Source organism: Synchiropus splendidus, chromosome 13, assembly GCF_027744825.2.
Source record: "Synchiropus splendidus isolate RoL2022-P1 chromosome 13, RoL_Sspl_1.0, whole genome shotgun sequence".
In the NCBI taxonomy this organism is placed as follows: domain Eukaryota; kingdom Metazoa; phylum Chordata; class Actinopteri; order Syngnathiformes; family Callionymidae; genus Synchiropus; species Synchiropus splendidus.
Genome location: NC_071346.1, coordinates 9719156 through 9742803, shown reverse-complemented (window position 1 = coordinate 9742803; position 23648 = coordinate 9719156). Strand labels below are relative to the sequence as shown.

Here is a 23648-nt window from a genome sequence, read left to right as displayed (position 1 = left end):
GTGCAGGGCACATGATGAACTTGGACGATAAACCATGAAAATAAAAAAATGGAATATATATATATATATATATATATATATATATATATATATATATATATATATATATATATATATATATATGGTAGCTATATTCAAGTCTTTATATCACCTTATTTAAACTAAAGCTCTTTTAATGTCTTGAAAATGTTTGTATAAGAATTTCAATGTCATAAGAATTTTCAAGAACATTCAGAGTAGTGGAAACCCTGGCCATTGTGTAGTGAAAAACATCTCTGAACAAAAGCAAACAGATGCTTTGTTTGCTTTTGTTCAGGGATTCCTCCGTGCTTGTTGTTGTTGTTATCATCCTAGCTGCCACGTGTCTTGTGCATCAGTGTGATCAGTGGACCAGGAACTCCTGCACTTACAAAGGTTCCCTGTTGTCTGGAGAGCAAACTGTTCAATTAAATTAAATTAAATTAATTTTTGTTGTAATAAATGAATCGTAATTAACCATTAAAGTTCCACCACTAATATACATACTTCTTCTGAACATGAATAATATACTGTATAAACCCTTATGAATGCATTAGGATATCTACTAACAATACATGACTGTATAAAAGTTATTCGTGTTCATCTAAAGGTGCCAGACAGTCAGAGGTCCGAGTGTGGCCGCAGGACTGCATGAGAAGGATCAATGGTCTTTAAATCATATCACTCGGTCTCCATTAATATTTCAAAGACGTGACAGCACATCCACCGAAGCCTCCGAGCGCATCATTATATTAAACTTCTAATGGAGCCACTCAGAAAGCAAGTTCCCGTGAGCGCAGACTGTGATGGTCCAAGGCATGACTGAACACCCTCCTTCTCTCTCCTACCTTCCTGGCAGTAGGCGATGGCGTAGTCCATGACCCAGCTCACCAGGGCCATCAGCAGCCCCAGAAGAATGAGGAAGATCCAGTCCTCTCCCACGCGTGAGATCAAGAACTTCTGGCATCTGGACGCACATGCTGCGAAAACATTGATGGCGTGAGTCAGTGACTGTGTGTTTTAGTCAAGTCACTCTCACATCAAGTCACCCTCCCACTGCAACATCTAACTAGCTAAGGGTTAGCAGAACCTGCTTCAACTGCACTTCCTCTGCAGCAGCCTGTTAAGCGTTCTCTGGTCACTTGGTGATGTACCTGGGATAGTTGACCTGTGTCTTGGACCTTGATGGACGTTGCAGTCCTCAAAATTGAAAAATTGAAATGGTAATGAGAAGAAGAACAATACAGAATAACCAATCAAAACAAGGAAGTGGTGACACTCATTCATGACCTTAGCATGCTAAGGCTAACCAATAGCTTGCTGACTCGCCAGTTTTCATTTGACTTCTTAATTTAGTTTAGTGTTTTATAATTTCATGTCATGTCTACCTCTCACTTTCCAGTAATATTTTATAGTTATTGGTAACAATATTTGTTTGACAACATTACCTCCATGTTAGCAACCGTTAGCATGGTTGCTAAGTTAGTCGAAGCTCTCGCCTGTGACTATTATTTCACCCATTTTAACTGTGTTTATTTCCGTTTCTCTAGTTTGCCAAGTGTATTTCAAATAAGTCTAGTCTGAATTTGGACTTGGAGTTATGTCACTAAGTGTATTTCAGACTTGACAACGTCAAGTATTATCAAGTCTAATACAAGTTATAAGGTTAATGATGGAAATTCAGACTTACCATATTGTGTTTTGGATTTTCAAGTCAACTTGTCGATTCAAACTGATAAAATGTTTTGATGTTTCTCCACGCCCTCCTCACATGCCCTATTTACCAAGTCTAACTGAGATATTAAATGTCATCGTCAGGCTTCACCGCAGGATTTTCGTCACCTTGTGCAAGATACATTTATCTTCCATGAAATTGAAAAGTCAACAGTTGGCTGCACAAATATGAAGGAATGAAATGGAGTCGGGTGGATGGCGAAGAGAGCAGACACTTTAGTTTGAGAGAACCCCCTTGTTTTCACAAAGTCAAGCCAAAGAGCGGGTCATGTTTGCACTTTATCTTCATAAACCTCTGACGCTTTAATCGAAGAGAAAAGATGGCCAGGCCAAGGGGATCGTTTGACCCCGTAATTATGTCATACACCTCCCAGCTAGGTCAGTTAAAACAAGAATCCACTGGCTAATTCTGTCCGCGGACACTTCCCACGTCTGGCACCGACTTCAAAATCCAGACCATTCATTCGTGCGTGTGGGTCCCTGGAGAAGATCAAATTGTGCCACTAACACATTTGCCAGATCCGTATTTTACAGTCTGGATATTTAAAGTGATGGAGGAAACTCATGTGGGGAGGAGACGGAATGTTTTTAGAGATGAATACGTGAAAGATATGGTGATGGAAAACGATAATAATAATCTCATAGCTGTTTAATGAGTCATCGTGTGATGTCTACTTGTGTTTTATCTGCCAAGGTAGAGAGAGGGGGAGAGACAGGGGGCTGACCGGGCAGATGCCTACTGTGAGGCCACCTGCTGGATGGCCCTCTGCCCACAGCTATCAAACCACAACTCTTCAATCTATACGTTGAAAAACACCCCTCCAAACCATCATGTAACCGCAAATATTCTCCAAAATGGTGAGTCAGAGTCCAGCACTATACTTTAACACTGCGGCATGACCAAGAGCAGAACGTATTTTTGCATGTGTGTGGGCCGCCTTGTTCAAAACAGTAGCGGTTCCAGCGACTGATCTGAAGCCGGGCCCACCATCATGGTCCATCACCCACAGAGATGAGGCTCCCACGCAAACACACAAGAGGAAAACACTAAAAAACATCCCACTTTCTGAATCCTCGCACTCCACCGAAGAAGTCAGCGAGCAGACACACGGCCCTGAGCTTCTGTGTAGTCTAAAAATACAAACACCTCCTGGATCCTGGAGCAAACACGGCGGGCAGACAGCGGGCATACAAATCAGCTCGGCTGGCCCGTGATCTGAGAGTGATTGTTTTAAATGGCTTCCATTACAGCGGGCGAGGCCGGGGCTGATTTGGAGAAGCTTCCACCTGTGGAGCCATCTACATGACGGTAATCAGATGAACGCCATTCTATGCTCCTCTGAAAGAGCAAGAGGCACCAGATGGATGTGGTGATGAGATAAAAATAGACATAGACCTTGTTCACTGCCGTTCGCTGCCGTGCTATGTTCTCAATCCTAAAGCTGGTACCTGTGTTGACCATGTCAAATTTCCACAGACCAAATCCGAGGTTATAGGAACATGCAAAACAGCTTAAACTGTATGTTTTTAACCCTGACTCAATTCATTTCATGGATTCATTTGGCTCAGTGCCCCAATCCTTCGATCCAACCACCTACACACCCCCTCCTCCATGCATTTAGTCAACCCAACATGTCCATCCTCTCAGAATATGCATCCATCCATCAACCATCCAACATTTCATCCATCCATTTATCCAACCATTTGCATGTCTTTCCATTGATGCCACCAACGTCCACTGATTCATCAATCATTCATCCATTTTTTCACCCATCCAACCAGGAGTCCAGTCATAAAACATTCTCTTATTTTTCCCTGCATGAGAGAAGTGCCCCTTCTTGAACACATTCTTCATCCTTAGATTCTTGAGAAAGAAAACTCTCTCATCAGTTGCATGCATTCACTTTAAGAGTCTGATGCCGACACCAGCAACCTTCTCTTCACAGCCACAAGTGAGACGTTGTCAGTGAATTCTTATTGCACATGGAGAACAGTATTATTGACATATTAAAGTCGATTATTTGAGTGACAACAACAACTACCATTTTTGTGGTGCGTGTATTTTTGTCTGGCTTGTGCAGCAGCCCCACAACATTTTGAAGGAGTTTTCGGATGTGGCTATATACTTGTGATCGCAGGTCGCCTGGTTGTGTTTTCAGAATGACGTGTGGGTATGTGCGGGCTTGTTCATCTTTCTTTGTGGGGACTAATTCTTGACAAAACACTATCCTTGTGGAGACCTTATATCTTCGTGGGGAGCTTTTACAGGTGCAAACCTCAGTTTGAGGAGGAAGTCTTCAAATTAACTGCATCACTATACTTGGGTTTAGGTTTGGGTCATAGTCCTGGTTAAAGTTTGCCACTTGTTTTGGATGGTTAAACTTAGGAAACCTCACAAGGTCCCCACAAGGATAGCAATACAATCGTGTGTGTGCATGTTAAATTCTCGAGTGACGTTAACAATTGTCGCGGCGCTTTGCCGTGCGGTGCAAGGGGCACTGAAGCGATGAACCAATCGTCTCTTTTTGTTAGCTTGAACATTGCTACACTACATTTCCTACATTTACAATGCATTTTACTATAAAAAGGGAGGAATTGAAAGGGGAATGATTTAGACCTTTTTTTTTTTTGTTCAGGGGGATTGCATCCCCCACATCCACCATCACTTCACATACTAAAACTAACCATTCATCCAGCAATTCATTTACTTGCCAGAGTGACATAATTATCTACCCACCCCGCTCCATCTGTCTTTCCAATTATCATTTCATACAATCTCATTCATCAATTGCTGACTCTTCTGGCCCAAATCCGTCCAATAGCGTATCAAACTGCTGGCCAAACCCAGTTCACCAAGTCGTGTTTAGTCGCCCATAAGACGTTCACGTTAATTACGACGAGTTTATTACAACATCATTACGATACATTTATTACAACCAAAAAATTTTTAATTTAAATTCATTATGAAATTAAATAATAAACAGTTTGCTCTCCAGACAACAGGGAACCTTTGTAAGTGCAGCAGTTCCTGGTCCACTGATCACACTGATGCACAAGACACGCGGCAGCTAGGATGATAACAACAACAGCAAACATGGAGGAATCCCTGAACAAAAGCAAACAAAAGCATCTGTTTGCTTTTGTTCAGGGAGGTTTTTCGCTACACAATGACCAGGGTTTCCACTACTCTGAACTACTTGAAAATTCTTGTAACATTGAAATTCTTATACAAACATTTTCAAGACATTAAAAGAACATTAGTTTAAATCAGGTGATATAAAAACTTGCATATAGCCACCATCGTGTTTTATTGTGCTATTGTCAAACTGATGCAAAATAAACAATATTTTGTTGTTCAAATGTATGTGTGGGTCCATTATTAGATCAGTAACATTCAAATTGAAAAATGCGGCTTCTTGTGGCAAATATTCTTACACCATTAAACTGTGATTAATTGAGATTAATTTATCACAAATTCTCTAATGTACTAGATTCATTTTTTTAATCGAATCCCACTCCTAGTAAAAACAGATGAAGTGGCAGCCTGTGGAGAACCCGGAGTGCAAGCTTTTCCATTCAACAGGCCGACTATGAATATAGAAACATCAATCCTCAATCCTTTCATCCATAGTTCATCTTTGTTTTGCTTTTACCCTCATTCTTCTTATATTCTACTTATAAACACCTTGTGTTTTTCAATGTAAATGACCAAAATATGAAAAAAATGATATATAACTGGCACAACACATCACCTTTCATACTGTGCATTCAGGTGTCAGTGAATCCAAAATGAGCTTCAACAAGGACTACTTCAGCAATGTGGAGTCTGCTCAGTGATGCAGGTAATCGCAAGAACCCCTTGATTATTTAAGCAACCTTTATGGTTAAATGTCAAACACAGTGTCTCCCTGCAGACAGCAGAAGAGCCACTCGTGTTTTTGACACCATCAGTCTCCCGCTGTCCTCGGGTGCCCCTCCCCAATATCTGCAGTCGGCTGAGAACACCAGACATGAAATAATGTGACGGGGGAAAGTTCCCGCGCCAAGAAAAGTAACTCTCTGACACACAAACACACACCAGACAAGAGCAGAGGGGGCGCCGTCTTTGTCTGACATTGAGACAGGAGGTTGTTCCACTGATCACTCACAATTAATCCTCACATCCTTCTCCTGACAGGACTCAGCTTTTGTGGATTGATTGACTCGCTGGAGTGGCAGGATGTGTTGTACAAGGCCAGTGGAGTGAAGCACACACACACTGTTGACTGCAGTGACCATCACTTACATTGGCACTTAGCACAAGGGTCTTTCTCGTACTCCAGCAGATCCGCAGCTCGGCTTCGGACGCTCGTGTTTCGCCGCAGTCCCCCGCCGTCACGTGCGCCTCCCTCCCGAAGGCGGGCCGCTTCCTCCTTGGCATAGACACCCAGCTCCTGGGTGTAGCGCCCATACATCTGTTATATAATGGAGACAGAGAAAAGTCGTCACCCGGAGGAAACACAACTCCACGTAATTAAACGAAACATAAAATACTTTTGACAGAAGTGTTCAATGAGAGTGTGCTGAGGTGGCTGCTTCAAGTTTCCCTCCCAGCAGTCAAAAGATTACTTTTATAAATGAAAAAAAAAATACTTTGCTTTCGGTGAGAAGCTGCAGCTCTACACGGAATCTTCGATGAGATGACAGTCTCCTTCCTCTTTATTTAAAGAAACATCTATCTATCTATCTGTCCATCTATCTACCTATCTATCTATCATCTATCTGTCTATCTATCTATCTATCTATCTATCTATCTATCTACCTATCTATCATTTATCTGTCTATCTATCTATCTATCTATCTATCATCTGTCTATCTATCTATCTATCTATCTATCTATCTATCTATCTATCTATCTATCTATCTATCTATCTATCTATCTATCTATCATTTATCTGTCTAGCTATCTATCTATCATCTGTCTATCTATCTATCTATTTATCTATCATCTGTCTGTCTATCTATCTATCTATCTATCATCTGTCTATCTATATATCTATCTATCTACCATCTATCTGTCTGTCTGTCTATCTATCTATCTACCATCTATCTATCATCTGTCTATCTATCTATCTATCTATCTATCTATCATCTGTCTATCTATCTATCTATCTATCTATCTATCTATCTATCTATCATTTATCTGTCTAGCTATCTATCATCTATCTAACTTTCTATCTATCTATCATCTGTCTGTCTATCTATCTATACACCGCACCATAAACTGAACCTTGAAGTTTTAGAGGAACTAGTGGCTCATCTTCCCCTTACTACACCACACCAGTGGAAACAAATAGCCCCTGAGGATTTGAAAAACATTCTCATAGAAATGGAGTTACATACATTGGTAACTGTAGCATGAATTTGATTTTTTTTTATGTCACAATACATGAATTTATTGTTTCTTGGACTGTCAATTAATGTTGGTTCATTATTATCTAGTTTTTTTGCTCATTGCCTGAATAGGGTTCAGGGGTTCCCATCTAGCTACTTAGGGACACAATACTGTGTTTACGCCCCTCAAAGAAAAAAAAAAAAGAAACTGTCACTGTCACGAACCATTTTTTACAGGACGAAAACTGGGTGCCTATATTGTAAAATATGTATAATAATGTGCCTATAAAATGCATTGTATAGACATATAAAAAAAAGTCGAGATTTAGCTGGGAGAGCTGCATGAACACGGATGAGCCCACAATGAGCTCCACCTGCCAGTGCTGAGGTGATTAAGCTCTGCAGGTCTGGCACGCGATTGTCCCCTAATGAAGAAGGGCGGAGCTCTACCGCTTGATCAGTCGAGCATAAAACCTGGCTCTGGGGCAGCAGAGGGGAGTTGATCCAGTTTGTGAGGTGTCTGCACCGGCATGGAGCTTATTAAGCGTCTGTTTGCTGCCCTCCTGGTGTTTGGTGTGGCGTGTGATGTGACCGCACAGCCGCCCTGGTTGCTACCTCCACAGAAACAGGAGCCTCTTCTTCAGATACCTGTGCAGCAGTCCAATAGCCCTCCACCTGCTGCTCCCTTTGATAAATGCCAGGTGCGGGAGGAGGAGAAGATCCAGTGCGGCACCCCGGAAATCACCGCAGAGCAGTGTGAAAACCTCAACTGCTGCCACGACGGGCGACACTGCTACTATGGGAAAGCAGGTGTGTTTTAGTGACTGGATCTGATGTGGTCACCGTGAGTGACGGATTGAATTGTTGCAGTGACCGTTCAGTGCACCAGGGACGGTCAGTTTGTGGTGGTGGTGGCTCGCGATGCCACCCTGCCTAAAGTGGATGTGGAGTCGGTCACCCTGCTGGAGATGGACGAGGCCTCCTGCAGTCCTGTTGACGCCACCTCTGCTTTTGTCATCTTCCAGTTTCCGGTCACCTCATGTGGCACCATTCTCACGGTGGGTGGGGCTTGAACTGGGCCCCAAACAGAACGTTGGTAAAAGAAGCTGCTTCTTTGAGCAGGAGGAGGACGGTTATGTGGTTTATGAGAACCACATGTCCTCGTCTTATGAAGTGGGCGTTGGAGCAAGGGGTTCCATCACCAGGGACAGCCACTTTGAGTGAGTTCACTGCGGCTTACGCTTTTCATGGCTGCTCTGACACGTTTGTCTGCAGGTTGCTGTTCCAGTGTAGATACTTTGGGTCAGCAGTGGAAGCTCTTATAATGGAAGTGAACTCGCTGCCTGCTCCAGTGCCTGTTGCTGCTCTCGGACCCCTGAGAGTGGAGCTGAGGCTGGGCAACGGTCAGTGCCACAGGAAGGGATGTGTTGAGGGTAAGTGAAGGGACTTTTGTAGTTTTGTTTTGTTTTCTAACACGAACTTCTGCTCCAGCTGAAGAGGCGTACACGTCCTTCTACACTGCAGCTGACTATCCAGTCACCAAAGTATTGAGGGAGCCAGTGTACGTCGAGGTGCACATCCTCGAGAGGTCTGACCCAAATGTCGTCTTGAACCTGGAGCAGTGCTGGGCCACCTCAAATCCGGACCCCCAGAGCACTCCCCAGTGGAACCTCCTGGTCGATGGGTATGATGACTGCATCTTCACCACGCTTGTGTGGGCTAAAAGCGTTTTGGTGGCAGGTGTCCTTACGCTGATGACCGCTACCAGACCACCGTGGTGCCGGTGGACCACTCCTCTGGACTCTACTACCCGACACACTATAAACGTTTCATCATGAGGATGTTCTCATTTGTGGATCATAACACCCTGGAGCCACAAAGGGACTCGGTATGATTTATAGCTGCTCCCAAACAGATGTTCAAAACTGACTTCTCAAACTTGTCCTAGATCTTCATCCACTGCACCACTGCTGTGTGCCATCAGGGCAGCACTTACTCTTGTGAGCAGCCGTGCCACCGCCAAAGTGAGTGAACAACACAAACGCATTTTAAAAGAAAACCATCCTTAACCAAATCCTTTGCAGAACGGGCAGCGACGGAGAGGATCTACAGCCAGAGGGCGTTGGTCTCAAGTAAACAGGTCATTCTCACCAGCAGGCCTTCATCTGCGTCTTCCATGGAGGACCAATCGAGATGACCTGGTGATGGAATCTGTGTGATGGTTGACTTTTAATAAACTTGTCCAAACACTGGACTAGTGCCTAAAAGACGTGTTCAAGTTTTTGTCAAAAGCTGTTGATGTGAACGCTCAAAGTTTATCCATTTCAAACGTCATCACAGAAGTGGGTCAAGATGAATCATACTGGCCTTTATCCCAAGCTTGTCCACAGCAGAATGGCTTTTCATATTTGGTTTCCAAAACCATGTAGGCGACAGTTTACTTTCACTTGGTCAGTCTGGGCTTTGAGTGGGATCCAGTTTTGGGGTCACAGTCAAAAGCATGTGTCAAACATGGGCTCCTTATTTTGGACAAATTCCAACTGTTTAAGGCTTTTGCTGGCCTCAAAATAACCAGGTGGCCTGAGTCTGGCCCACAGGCCTCGACTTTGATAGATGGCGGATGCATGCTATTTGATACGTTGCTTGTTACAGAGTTTTTTGTGTCTAACACCTGACTGTAAGTGGCAACATACCAGCCCTAAAGACAGGAAAAAATCTGATGGTACTGCAGATAGTCTCACTTTTGTCCGATTCCTCGGCTGCCTGAGCTCATTGAAATGGGCATCACGCTTCCTCCAGACTCTTTCTGCTCACATGAACAGGAGGTGCAGAGGGAAAGTGTGCAGCATTATGTTTGGAGCGAAAAAAGAAGCCTGCTGTCGGGATGCTCATCTCCCCTACTTTAACCTCCAACCTGCAGGGAAGCATTTATAGCAGACACGGCCATTCATCATTCACACAGCTTCATCTATGAATCCTCAAAATCCCCGGACAAACTGCCAGCAGGTGGCAGCTGATAAACTCCCACATCTGTTGAGGGGACTAATGCAAACACATTTGTGCCCCTGGTCAAACTGTGCGGTTCTGCGATGAAATTAGACACAAAAAATAAACTAGAGAGCATTGTACTGTGTTCGGCATGAGTAGTCAACTTGACAGATCAAATCCCTTTGGCTAGCCAAGATGTTCCTAGCAGGAGCTGTGTGGCAGAGAGTGTCACATTTCTCTGAAATTACTATTAATATGGGGCACAATGTCACTAGTGTAATTCAGCACCACGATGTGGCAATGATTCAAATTTGTCTCATATATATATATATATATACTTTCTTCTTTTTTGATGAAATGTGTAGCTTTACGTGTTTTTTAATTTTGTCTTTAATTTCTTTGACTAATATATTTTTTACTCAAGTTCAAACTGTATTTCTCATGCCATTTTCCACATTAAATAGTGTCATTGTCCTTCTATTAATGATATTCTTCACTTTCTAAGGAGGGAGCCATTGGTCTATCCCAGCTAGGGAAGAAGGGGGCAGCCAAGTCAGTGGTCCATCACGGGACATATCCCAACAGCGCACAATATAATGTCTGTGAACTTCCATATGAGCCCAAACACAGATCACTGCACCACTGTGCAGTCCATATTTACATTATTCACATTAGTTACTCATTCGAACAGACATGATGTGGGGTTATGGGAAAACAAACATTAAATGTAGAGTAACTGTACTAGATTAGCAGCTCAACATTGACAGTGAAAGAGAGTTTTGTGTTGGCAAACAAAGGCAGTACAGACACATGAACCCACAGACGCCCACTGGAAGTTTGAATGGGCTCGTTGGTTGTTCTGTGTTCGGCCTGTGAGCAAGGCATCAGTGGCCATCTGGAGCCGGTCGCCCTGCGAGAGCAGCAGGTGGGACCCAGTGGGTTAAATGAGCTGTTCTCTCTAACTAGTTTACCTCCCACATGACCAACTTCAGCACCTACATTAGTCAGTTCACCTCCCACGTCAGCAACCCCGTGTAGCCGCTCGGCTCCGCGGACCCCCGCCAACTATCTCTGGATGCTTTTTAGTAAGAGATATCGTCGATGCAGTTGGACATCACCTCTACCGACACTTTCATCCAGACTCTTCGCTCCAAAGTGCTGCTGATCGCTGCTGCTTCTGGTGAGATGTCACCGGTGTCAGAAAAGCTGGCGTACCCGAATTAAAAAAAAAAGACACCATCAAGAACACTGCAAGACGAATTCTTAGAGTTAATCCGCAACATTTCCTTTTGTTTTTCCAAGACATTATGAACTGAATTTGTCCGCTAGGCTGAGCTAAAATTGAGAGGGAACGAATGGGAGAACAGCCTCAGTCACATGCTTGCCTGACGTCTCTTCATCTCCTTTGACTTCTATGAGAAATCTGACTTTTTTTAAATGAGGTTGTGGACTTAACTGTGACAGAATTACTTCATATACATTTATACTGATATGAGGTGAAGTTGGGACAAGAAAGCAGCGCCAAACTACCAAAGCATGAGTGCATCCCACTTCAGATGCAGAACATGTTGACAACAGATCATGATCTGTCATGATGAATGTTCACCACTAAGTTTTCCCAATTTTGGGGCACATTTTTTTGTTTGCTTTTTTTTTCGATGGGCTTCCCCTGGCTAAAACTTAAAGCCAAAGCCTGTCACAATGAAACTGCAGGTTTTGTACGACATTAAAGAAACAACTAAACTGTTGAAAAAATGCTTCAAATTAATTCCATGAACAACAAATTCTATCACCTGCTCCATCGACAAAAATGCAGACACAGGACTAGACCTCATTCCGAAAGACATTCCAGGACACAAAGTCGACCCGCAAGAGAAATGTTATGTAAAACAGCATCCCCCTTTTTTCCGCTGAAATGAAGAAAACAGCAGGCTACATCCTCATTTCCATTAAATGAGCTGATCATCTGGGTTCGGCTGATAACTTTGGTCTGTTAAGTGCAGTCAGCTGTGACACAAGAGCTCGGGGACGTGGAATTCAACATGGAAAGTGGGGCCCTGAGATGACTGCGGAAATGAATTCAGCGTGTTCTACAAGTCAAACACTGGAATTTGTATTGTATTGTATTGTGTAATGGAGTCCACAGTCCGACACCACCATATATATATATATATATATATATATATATATATATATATATATATATTTACCTTTAAAAAGAAAGACAATGGCCAGTATATAATGAGGCCCCTTTGAAAAATGCATCGCAACACTGAGATATATCCTACAACGCGTCTAAAAATCTGACAGTGAAACCCGGGTATTAATGAATATTAATGAATTGATTTTAATCTCCGTCCGTGCTAATGTGATGGAGGAGTCCCATCACTGTGGCGCTGTGATTACTTACATGTGCTGAGTGTGTATTGATGAGTCGAGGGAATAACGGAAGAATTAAAGCACTCTGGGTAATGTGGGTTCTTGAGACTCCAGGGACAGGATGGGAAATTAAATTAGAGGGGGACGTGACAAAGTTGACTCATCTCCCTGTCAACATTTGCATTAATATGCGCTGCTTTTAGGCCGTGAGTCACAGCTCGCGCAAACACCTATGGTAAAGTGGAAGAACCTTGCTGCTGCCCAACATCTGAGTGTGACTGACATCACGACAAGGAAATGTGCAGGAAGGGACGGAGGTGGGGATGGAGAAGGATGTCAAAGAGAGTGAAGGATCAAGCTGAGAGAATGACAGCACGTCAAGAAAAGACTCGGTGTAGGGTGCGTTTGGGGGCCATGGGTGTTTTTCCTGCAGCAGACTCTTCCAAGTTCATTAACATTACAGAGAAATGTGACATTTTCTAACACATTCAGATTCAGGAAATGAAGCACAGTAATGTAAAGCCTCAGTTGAAGGACGTCTGCTGCACAGTATACCACACATAATACAAAGCATTATATTATTTGGAGGCACAAATATTAAAGCTCATGTGTCTACACCTAAACTACCTTTAAGGAAAACAAACAAATGAAAAAAAAGATGTATATTTTCAGTTATCAACAATTTTAAAAGATAATAGTGAACGTCTTCATGAAAGCTTTTCTCACACATGCTTGTCTGGATATGAGTATCTTCTCAGAAAACCTGCAGGATGGAGACGGAACACAAATTCACCGAATGTGAAGTTGCTTTCAGATTAGCTGTTTGTATGATCCCTATAATAATGTTTAGTTACAGAATAACCAAAAAATGACAATAGGCAGATGGCCAGAGAGACAGATCAGTAAAAGGAAACCCCAAGTATCTTAAATGGCCTTTATTGCTCCCACTCTCGGGAAATTCAACGTGTCAGAGCAGCCAATGGCAACAAAGACAGTAAAGACACACAACAAACTCCTACAAAGCATCAGCACACACACAAGTACAAGCTATCAAACAAGCTGCTGAAACAGGCTGCCTCACGTTGCAGCGTCTTTGATGATTGGTCACCAATATAAATGTTTAAATGCTCACTATATACAGTGAAAATAAAATAAATACATATCTACATACATGTATCGATACTTGTGAATGTATATCTGCATATTTAAATTCACATACATGCCATATAGTGCACACATACATACTACATATACATCATTTACTACGACTCTAATAATATAATAATACAATAATAATAATAATAATAATTTATGTCATGCTAATAACACTAATAATAGCTGTAGCAGTGACAGCGGTGTGATATAATACAAAGTGGTTTAATGTACACACTGCATTATATTAGCTATAGCATCTGGGATAGACTCCTGCACACCTCTTAAAGCAGCAGAAAATGAATGAATGAACGTGCGTATTCCGAGGATTTCATTTGGCCTTTTATCAGTTTTTGGTGTGAATGTCATTCACAGTTGGGCATGGGATTATGAGATAACAGCTGAATGTTGTGTAGCACTCTGTGGTTATTTAAAGATCCCCTAAAATGTCAAATCATAATGCGTCATAAATCAGTGGAATAGGTGTGAACGTTACTTTATCGCTGTAAAAGATCCAACATTTCCGGTCAAGACAGGGGATGTTTGTGAGAACGGGTTGTTTATTTATCTTCAGTAGAAATAGAATCTGACACGAACAGGCTAACTGACAGATAATCTGGTTTATTTAACATTATTATTTTACATATGGAGTGAGAAGCTGAGCTGACTCGGAGAATGCTGACTACGAGGAATCTGACTGCACAGAAACCACAGGACTGAAGCTCTCTCTCCTAGGTGTGCACGTGCCAGAGGGTAAAAATAGAAACAACGGTGAAGGACAGTTTAAAACACATGGATTCTATCAATGTCAATACACACAGTGTTAAATATCAGCCGTAGCTACGCAGCATCCAGACTGATTTTCGAAACAGCATGCTCATGTTTATCAACCCAACTGGTCTGTGACATTTTACACCACACGAAACAAAAGAGAAAAGAAAGGCATTCCATTCTGTTCACTCCAGAGTTTGGTCTGGACACGACTCGTCTTAAGACAATCTGCGTCCCGTCCTACTCACTCAAGGCCTGACAGTCATCCGTCTGCCTTAACTTTGCATCAGAACGCAGACATGGTCACCAGCTTTCTGTCAGATACTATTTCAGATTTGATTTCATATGGAGTGAAGGGGAACTTCAATGTTCTTGTCAGAGTGACTGGACTTTCCCCTAAAGATGTGGAGAGGAACTCGGTCATCCAGGGGTTGCTCACAGTAGGGCAGTGTATTGGCAGGCATCTCGCAATATGATACGCATCCCGATACAGGAGTGGTGATACGATACATTGTGATACATTTGTGATACATTTGTGATACTGTACATTCAGTAATATATTGTAATAAGAGTTTTCAGCAAAAGTATCAATACAATATGGCTCAACAGAGTATTGTGATATTTGAGCGCGTCGATATTTTCTTACACCAGAGTAGATCTCTACTTTTCACCTAGCTTCTAGTCAGTATGCACCTTGAATGTCACCCCAGTGTAGTCTTGGGAGGAGGACCTGGGTCACACCCGCGATATGCACCCAACATTACACACGGATCATGGTGAGAGCTATGTCAGTTAACCTGTACTCAGAATAACCGTCTAAAATGGATGGCTGTACCTTTACAAATGCCAGAATTTCACAGAAATACATGAGCCAAAGTAAAGTCTACAGATATTCACCATAAGGAGTTCATGATGGAATTCGAGATTGAGATTACGCAGAGTAACAACAGCAGAAAAGACAGACCACTTCAATGAAAATATGTATTAAACGCTGACCATGCATCAAACATGGCAGACAACAGATATTTTAAATATTGCTCATTTGGTTTGTTGTCCAGTTCATTGTGGTGACGAGTTTCACCTTTACTGAGGGTTTTTTTCAGTCGACTTTAAATGAAGGAAAGACACAATTATGAGGTGGCAAAAGCAATTCTCAGCCTGCCAGGTCGCGTGTTTCCCTGCATCTGATACAGAGCTGTTTCATTAACAAAGGCCAAGGGTTAATTACACAAACAAATAGTTCAAATCTCTGCAATGTGTTTTGGAACGCAAATACGCCGTACCAAACTAGCTCCAGCAATGAGACAAGGGTTTTGTTTATTTTTTATTTTGTTTACGGTTTTCATTTATTTAGGTCTCATGAATCCATTCTCTGTATAGCGACAGTCAGAGATGCTGTGATATCCCAGTTCAGTTTCTTACTCATGGCATGATGTTTTCCTGAAGCTACATGCACTCTCACCCCTGTTCCCCTGTTTCCCCTGGACGGGAAGAAAGCAATCTGGTCTCAATCTTGGTGGTATCCAGCTGAAATCAGAGGTGGAAACAGCGCGACAAGTTTGGCTTCGTGTGGTATTTGCTTGAAGTTGAGGAAGGGGCTTCTAACATTTTCCGGTTTGAGATCGAAAACCAAAGTGTTGTCTGACATTAAAAGCAAGTGTTTTGGGAATGAGATGTTCATAGCTTTGTCTAGTGCTTTTACTGTGAAGGTAGGATTCTATATTGGCCTCCACTGTATTGCACCTTACACTTTTTAACACAGCAAATCTACTTGTTGTCAAGCCCTCTCTCCACAAGCAATTTAAGCTCCCATGTTTCCACTCCTGGGCTTTCACGGTGACAAAATAACAGCATGTAAACTTCTTTACAGCTTAGCATCTCAGAGAACAGCAAGCCGATCTTACAACTAGCTTTACAGCATTCTGGGACTTCTCAAAAATGGACTCTTTACATGAGAATTTATGGGAATAAACTGGAATATACTGGGCATTTTTCAACTTTATATATAGTCAAACAAAGTATATTTTAGCGTAATCTTGACTTAAAAGAAATAACAGATGCCGCAACAGTCCCACAAAAAAATGAGAGTGCAAAACCTGGTTGGTTGGAGGACTGCTTGAAGGAACATTAGCATGTTTCATTCGACGTTTTGGAGGAAGAGTGGAATTCTTCTATTTTGAATGGGATTTTGTGGAGATTTATGGATGCATTTTTTAATGACTTGCGTTGGGAGATGGTCATATTGAACTCAATATATATATGGTTTTGTTCATGCGTTTTGTTGAGATATCTGATGAAAACATTTACAATATAGATGTTATCTCTGTTGATATTCATGCTTGGATATAATATATTCCCAGTACCCCTAAATTCCAATTGATTCTCATGGCAAGTTTCCAATAGGCAATACTTTTCACCAGGAATTTGTGGCAGATCTACCACCCTACTTATGTACACCTCTCTTCCAGTTGAGCTAGGCATCTTAAAAACAACTGTATGACTGTGGTTTAGAATTTTGTGAGCACAAACATGACTTCCTGGTTGCATTACACCACCAGCAGCATCAAGTTGTTCCCACACAGGAATGTCTCCTGAAATATTAATGAAGCTCCGACATGAATGAAGCAGGTAGAAACCTGTGCTGAGAGATTTAGTGATTGGAAATACATGAGCTGAAAGAAATGGACAGCATTATTGCTGACTATGATTTCAGCAGTGCTGCAGTCCACCCAGTGTAGGCGGATGTGATGGTCGGCAGGGAGGGGAGAGCATTACCTCCTCAGGTGGATCGTGTATTTGATCCCTGGAACTGATGAAACCTGAACCTCCTGCAGTTGGGAGGACATGATCACATCCATATTTTCTGCGCCAACTTTTGTGTTTATACAGTGGAGACTGCCTTTATTTACATGCATATAACATTCAAAGGTTCATTATTTAGTAATGGGATACCAAGCCACCGCAGCACTTTCTGTCAAGTCTTTCTCTCTGTCTGATCCCAGTGGAGACCACCAGCCACTGCCAAAGGTCCCCCACCTGACATCAACAGTAAGAACCACTGAACCATACAGACAACTGCTCCTCAGTTGCTTTTCAAGCTCACAGGATGAACCTGAGTCATCACACGGAGCGACTGATACCACACCTACGCTCACTTTTTAAAGATAATTTACACTTTAATTCAAACTAAGACATGTTCAGATTTATCTTAATCTTCCTGTTTAAACTGTTTAACACACAATAATCAACACATGCTTTGAAATAGTCATATCACGACGGGCGTCCTGGATCAGGCCTGACTAAAGGTGTCGAGTGAAACTAGCAGCAGCTAACTGACAAGCTAATGTAGTCTGTATAGTTTTTAGCACTGCCAACCCTACTTTATTCTTGAAGCAATATAAAATGTTTTTATACTTGTTTGTTTGTTTTTTTTATTCAATGTCTGGCACTGCAGCATGTAGCAACCCGGCATCGCGTACAACAGTTACAGCAGCTAGCCGGTAACACGTACGACAGTTACGGCAGCTAGCTGGCAACACGTACAACAGTTACGGCAGCTAGCCGGCAACACGTACGACAGTTACGGGAGCTAGACGGCAACACGTACAACAGTTACGGCAGCTAGCCGACATCGTGTACGACAGTTACGGCAGCTAGCCGACATCGTGTACGACAGTTACGGCAGCCAGCCGGCAAGACGTACGTCAGATACAGCAGTATCCCAGCATCTCACTCTCACACAGCGATCTACCACTACAGTAGTACCTATAACCCTCGCCTCGGCTATTTTGAATGGCATTGGACTTACATCCAATCTGACTTACGACCGGTTGGTCGGAACTGATCCCGGTCGTAAGTTGGACGTTACTTGTAGTGTAAAGCCAGGCAACGACAATATGTGTCCAGGCTCTTTCCTTCTGCTGATGATATGCTACACTTCAACCATACATACAGTAAAAGCATTTTTTTCCAAACTAGAAGATGAAGGGCTGTCGCATGTTGATGACATCACACTATGCCTGGTACGCCTGAAGCGATTCCTGCTAAAAACATGACAATCGGTTCGAGTTATCCAAACTGAAAGAAAAAGTGAGATTTGGTTCTGTCTGTACTCGCGAGGAGCAAGGTTAATCCTAGGGTGGGATAATGAAGGATAGAAGGCTTTAAAGTGCACCATTGTTGAGATTTTTTTGCATTAATACAAGGTCTAGTGTAACCCTACTTATGTTACAGGATCCCCCAACACACACCATCAAACACACAAGCGCACACAAGAGTAACCAATTATCTTGTATGCCGCCTCCCACCACATGAAGCCAACACTGCAGAGGGATGAACCTGATATGGAGAGATGGTTTACAGAGCTTGAAGTTGAATATCTCTGCTCGGAAACTGCTATTTAAGTTATTCAAAACTGGTGAGGCGTCGCCCTGATGTGTAAACAAGCAGCCACGTCTCTTTCACCTGCTTCAGCAGCAGCTTTGGTTCTGTGCAGCCAGTCAGTCAAGGAGGGACTGAAATCATCTGAATCTCCCTGATGACTGATGCTTTGTCAACATTCAAAATCCATTTTAGGCCGCAGAAAATTGAAGCTTCCTCTGTGAGCTCTCTCTTATCTGATCTAGAGTCAGCTGAACGTCTTTTGGCATTCCAGGACACAAGAAAATCCACTTCCTTTGACTCATCCAGGAGCATGTCTCTTGGCCGGTGCTGCCAATTTGTTCCTGGAAAACAGCACACGGTGCAAAGTTGCTGCACGTGCACAACACAACAAACCCTTCTTTAGCTCAGCTAGAGTGCAGGCTGAATGACAAAGCGAAACAGAGTCAGAAGATAGAGAAAAGGCAGACGGCACGTTGCTCACCAGCGGATGAGACTGTTATTTTAAATGGCTATTGATCCTAACAAGAAGACACAGCCGAGCATCGATCGAGTGCAGAGGCCGCCGAGGCCAAAAAAAGCAACAATAATGAGAAATAAACATCAGACTGACACTATTACCTTCCACACATTTGGTCATGAAAGTAGCACATGATCTTAGAGAGAAAGCAGACAGCAGAGGAGGACCACGACGTGCAGTCATCCAAAGTAGCTCTGTCATTCCTGCAGGAATTGTGGTGCATGAGCCCAATTAATATTCAAACACTACAGTTTCTAATGGGCCTTTCTAGAGAACAGGCGGGGGTAAATGAGAAACAAGACCTGCACCAGAATCAGACGGAGAGGGAGGTAAGGACAGGGCATCAGCTAACTACACCAGGTCAGAACAGTAAGTCTCTCTCTGGTCACATGATTTGCACACAAATCAAACCTCTGACCAAACTAAACCCTCTGTGTTGCAACACCTGTGGAGTAAGAGAAAGCAAAGGCAGCTGCTTCACTGCAGGAAGACCTCCCCAGACTCTGCCGCTCCGGAGCCGCAGCTGCACGTTTACAACCACCTATGATGTCATTCTGAACTCACCAAAGTTTGCTGGTATTGAAGCGTCGGATTCTCACCCTTGTCCTTCACCATTGCTGCAAAATCCTCATCAGGACATCCAACTCTGGACCCTCTGGAGTGAGTAGAGCGCTAGTCTAATGTGCGAGGGAGGAGTTGTGCCGCAGGACGCCGTGGCATGAGTGCCGTGTAACAGGTTATGAGCATCACTTGCATGATGCAAAGCAACGCCGCAGACGCCACATTGTGTGTGTGTGTGTGTGTGTGAGCAGATGAGAGAAGCCGGCTGTCGCCTCGCAGCATCAGCAGAGCTGGTGCAGGTTGACTGCAAAACACCGCCTCCCTCCTCCACTCTCTGCTCTACGGCGTCTCTCTCGGTCCTGAGTTACACATGTGAGCGTTTTATTGTCTTTAAAGTGTGCGCTCCAGGAATGACAAATAACTGTGGGTTATTGGTGAAACGCCTTACTGTCACTGCAGCCTGAGAAACTCATTAATAAAACACCGAAGCAGGTATCATGCCGGAGGAGCCCACTGCACCTGAAGGACGCACTTCTCTCTGCCAAGTGATGCATAAATGCAGTCCAATAATACTCAGCCTCTTTGATTCATCTGAGAGGCTTCATCAGTCATCTTCACAGGACCAAGCTGTCGGCTGGCATCTTGTTGTGGGGGGGGTCACATTACGTTTTTTGTTTCTGTATTTATTTTGGGGGATGTTCAGAGCAGGCTCTTAATAATTTAAAATTAAAAATAAAGATGAAACATACAATTCCTTGAGGAATAGTGAGTTATGTTCAAATTAGAAGGAGGAAAAATAAAATTAGGTCTTTTATGAGCACTGGGGGTTTTATATTAAAAAGAATAAGATGAACACCTAAAAAACTAATTGAAATATTTGAATGGTAGTTCATAATTTATTTATTGTATTAAATCAATAAATGTAACATAATATATTGGTTAAAAATGTATTTAAGTGAAAATATGAAAAGAAAAGCTGTATTAAAACATCACACAATACACATATCTTTAAAAAAAATGATAGTGGGTCTCTGATATGACACGATTTTTTTGCCCCATATTCCAATATTTATGTTTCACTGGCAGATTTGAAAAACTGTTTTAACAAGTCCACAATTCCTGTCTCAATCATTCAAGTATTTGATTTAATACATTTAATCCTACTATCTGAGTCAGTTCTATATCCCATTCATGTTGCTCTATGTTGCTATGGGTTGTCTGCAAATAAGAAAATCATAAACTCATTTCAAACAAAACCAAACACTGAGAACAAATCATAATTTAGAAAATGCTTCATGTTCATTTTGTTTCAGGCTATGAGAATTTGTCATCTCTAAACATGACAGCAGCAACAAGAGCCAAGTCTCTGGGGAGCAATTTTACGACAGGTGATTGCAGAATAATGGAATGTGTCGGGCACGACAATGTACATAAAATAGAACTAATAAATGTGTCATACAGCTGAAGTGGATGCTGTAAATTTGCTTTAACGGAGCTCATGTTTGCCTCAGGGCCAATGAGTTTCCTTCAGTGAAGGACCAAAACAAAATAAAAAAGCTCAACATCAATAAGTGCAGTAGGTTTTGAAGATGTATAACTTTATTTAAATATTCAAATATATAAAATATTCAAAAAATAAATACAACCTACAAAGTACTTTAACTATACCAGGTTTTGTTGAATTCTATTTTCACATTAAAGAAACAATGTCAGTTAACTTTCCTGTGTTTACCCCGACACCTGCACCCTTCAGGAGGTCACTAAAAACTCACAAGGGGCAACTTGTCATCATGAAAGCTTTTCCTTCTACTCAGACAACATGTATCTTAATGCAGTAGCTTTACTCACAATAGAAAGCTTTTGAGAGGTGCTACTCACCGGCAGAGAAATCTATAGCCCACAGAGATCAAGTGAGTCTGACACCTGGGAGAAATGAGCAGTTGCCTTTCAGACGTCTATTCAAGCTTGCAGATGCGACTCACTAAGAAAGGTGAAAAGGCACGAGACAAAACAAGACATAACAGAGAGGGGAACATGAAGGAGAATCCATCGGATGTGATTGAAATGATCACCTTTGCATTTCCCACTGTTTGCCTTCGCAACATAATAGCAGCACAAGCAAGGTCAGCATCTGACTACTGGAGGTATTCAAAAATGTATTTTACTTAGCTTGTGCAACTGATTCAATTTATTGCTTAATGTCAAAAACATTTTATGAAGAAACTCTTTAACTAATTTATATATTGTGTATAAACGCTTTTCTGGTTTTACGTGCTCATGTGTCCCAGCAACATTCCCATATAAAGCCCACTGGAGCCCAAGATTATATCACTGTTTCACATAAATACACCAAACCTGACTCAGCCTGCAAAACTGTTGCAGCACTGTTGAAGCTGCTGCGTCAAGAAGACAGCAGTTAAAACTCCTGTTTAGTCAGTGGAGACTATGTCAAGGATGGAAAAGAGGCGCTAAACTTGACATTAACATGAGGCACCATAGCTCACCGCAGCAGCAGTGAAACCTTTGATCCGAAGAGGTAAGGACGCTGCGTTTCTCTTCCGAGTGGCTGACACATTGTGCCTGGGCACGATCAAAGTGCTGGCCCCCAGGGACCAGAGAGAAACTCTCTGATCAACACAAAATGTCACTTACGGTGTAAATTCCAGGCTCAAGAGTTCATCATGTTGCTCAATCAAAGACCATATCCAAAGTCAATCGAGATTAATGCTTCAGTTATGATCTGAGTGCCACAGTTGCACTGCAATATGGGACTTGTAGTGCTGTTTAATATCAACATAGATGCCTTAAGTGTTTGTAAACAGTGATGATATATAGATAACTGCGCTTAAGTCCACAACTAAAATCTTTCACGCAGAAATCTTTTGTTTTTGTTGGGTTTCATGAAGGAAATCGGTTACTCAAGGTGACAATTTATATTCATCACTTTCTTATTATAAATATTATTTCCCTAAATAAAATGAATTGTTCTCATGGGTAATGTTTTATTTATGTGTATTTTTTTATGCCTTTGGGAAAAAAGATTTATACAGTTTTTTTGTCTATGAATGTCTATAAAGTCTAAGAATATATTTAATCACATAGCATATGTAAAGCATATAATCTCATGATCTAATTTTTTTTTAAGTTATTTGTTCTTCTACTGGCCTACAGTCTTTTGGCTTGTGGGTCCCTCACACTAGACTCAGTGTATGATGTGGCCCCCGAAAGGAATTTAATTTCCCAACCGTGAGATCATAAGTACATTTACTCTTCTCTTCATGAAGCAGTTAAAGTATAAACAAAAAAAGGCATGTTGGTGAATATCGGTGACATTACTGGGCCTTCACCTGAACCGTTACCGCCAAGACACGATGTCATTGCAGGCAAAAACACACTGTTTCTCCTCACAGTTATGTCATTACCATGGACAGCGCCATGTGATCACAATAACAAGTGAAGTGTCTACAGCTGACTATTCATGTTTACCTTGTAACCTCCGCTTAAATCCTGACTGCACTATGATACTATTAACTGTGACCTCCAAACCAAGTCACAAACCACCTCTTCAATATCGTGTCACGCTTTAAATGAACAGAGCAACTTAGAAAGTCGCAATCTAGTGTTGTGCAAAGCTGCTTTGACAATGATGGAACTGGGTGCACTGCAGCCCTGAGCAGCAACACATTGACCCACATCCAACTTTCTTTACCAACTAATCTAACAGAGAGGCAGGTGTTTAGGAGTCGACATTCCAGGAAGGTAGTTCAGTTTA

General features: G+C 42.2%; 2 protein-coding genes and 1 long non-coding RNA gene across 8 annotated transcripts in view; 2 read left to right on the top strand and 1 right to left on the bottom strand.

Moving 5' to 3' along the window:
- LOC128769247 (chloride channel protein 2-like) overlaps positions 1–23648 on the bottom strand; it is a 41394-nt gene that overhangs the window by 16671 nt on the left and 1075 nt on the right. For 3 of the 5 annotated variants that reach the window (XM_053882781.1, XM_053882785.1, XM_053882782.1), the window contains exons 1-3: positions 19880–20092; positions 6038–6206; positions 867–998 (exon numbers count right to left, since the gene is read on the bottom strand). In XM_053882781.1, coding sequence (XP_053738756.1) covers positions 867–998; positions 6038–6206; positions 19880–19930 — 352 coding nt within the window. In that variant the 5' untranslated portion in view covers positions 19931–20092. Of the gene's footprint in view, positions 1–866; positions 999–6037; positions 6207–19879; positions 20093–23648 lie in introns of those variants that run through there. The other 2 variants (XM_053882784.1, XM_053882786.1) reach the window with 2 other exon arrangements.
- LOC128769250 (uncharacterized) lies at positions 898–3605 on the top strand. 2 transcript variants are annotated; one of them, XR_008416372.1, is made up of 3 exons: positions 898–1017; positions 2451–2610; positions 3004–3605. It is a non-coding gene; the product is annotated as an uncharacterized LOC128769250 (long non-coding RNA). The 2 variants fall into 2 exon arrangements; XR_008416371.1 differs by having other exon boundaries at positions 907–1017; positions 2447–2610.
- Positions 7656–9346, top strand: LOC128769248 (zona pellucida sperm-binding protein 4-like). Its single transcript, XM_053882787.1, has 8 exons — positions 7656–7935; positions 7996–8183; positions 8248–8345; positions 8401–8558; positions 8617–8809; positions 8866–9013; positions 9074–9149; positions 9210–9346. Exons 1-8 carry the CDS (start codon positions 7656–7658, stop codon positions 9320–9322), a joined length of 1254 nt encoding a protein of 417 aa, XP_053738762.1. The 3' UTR covers positions 9323–9346.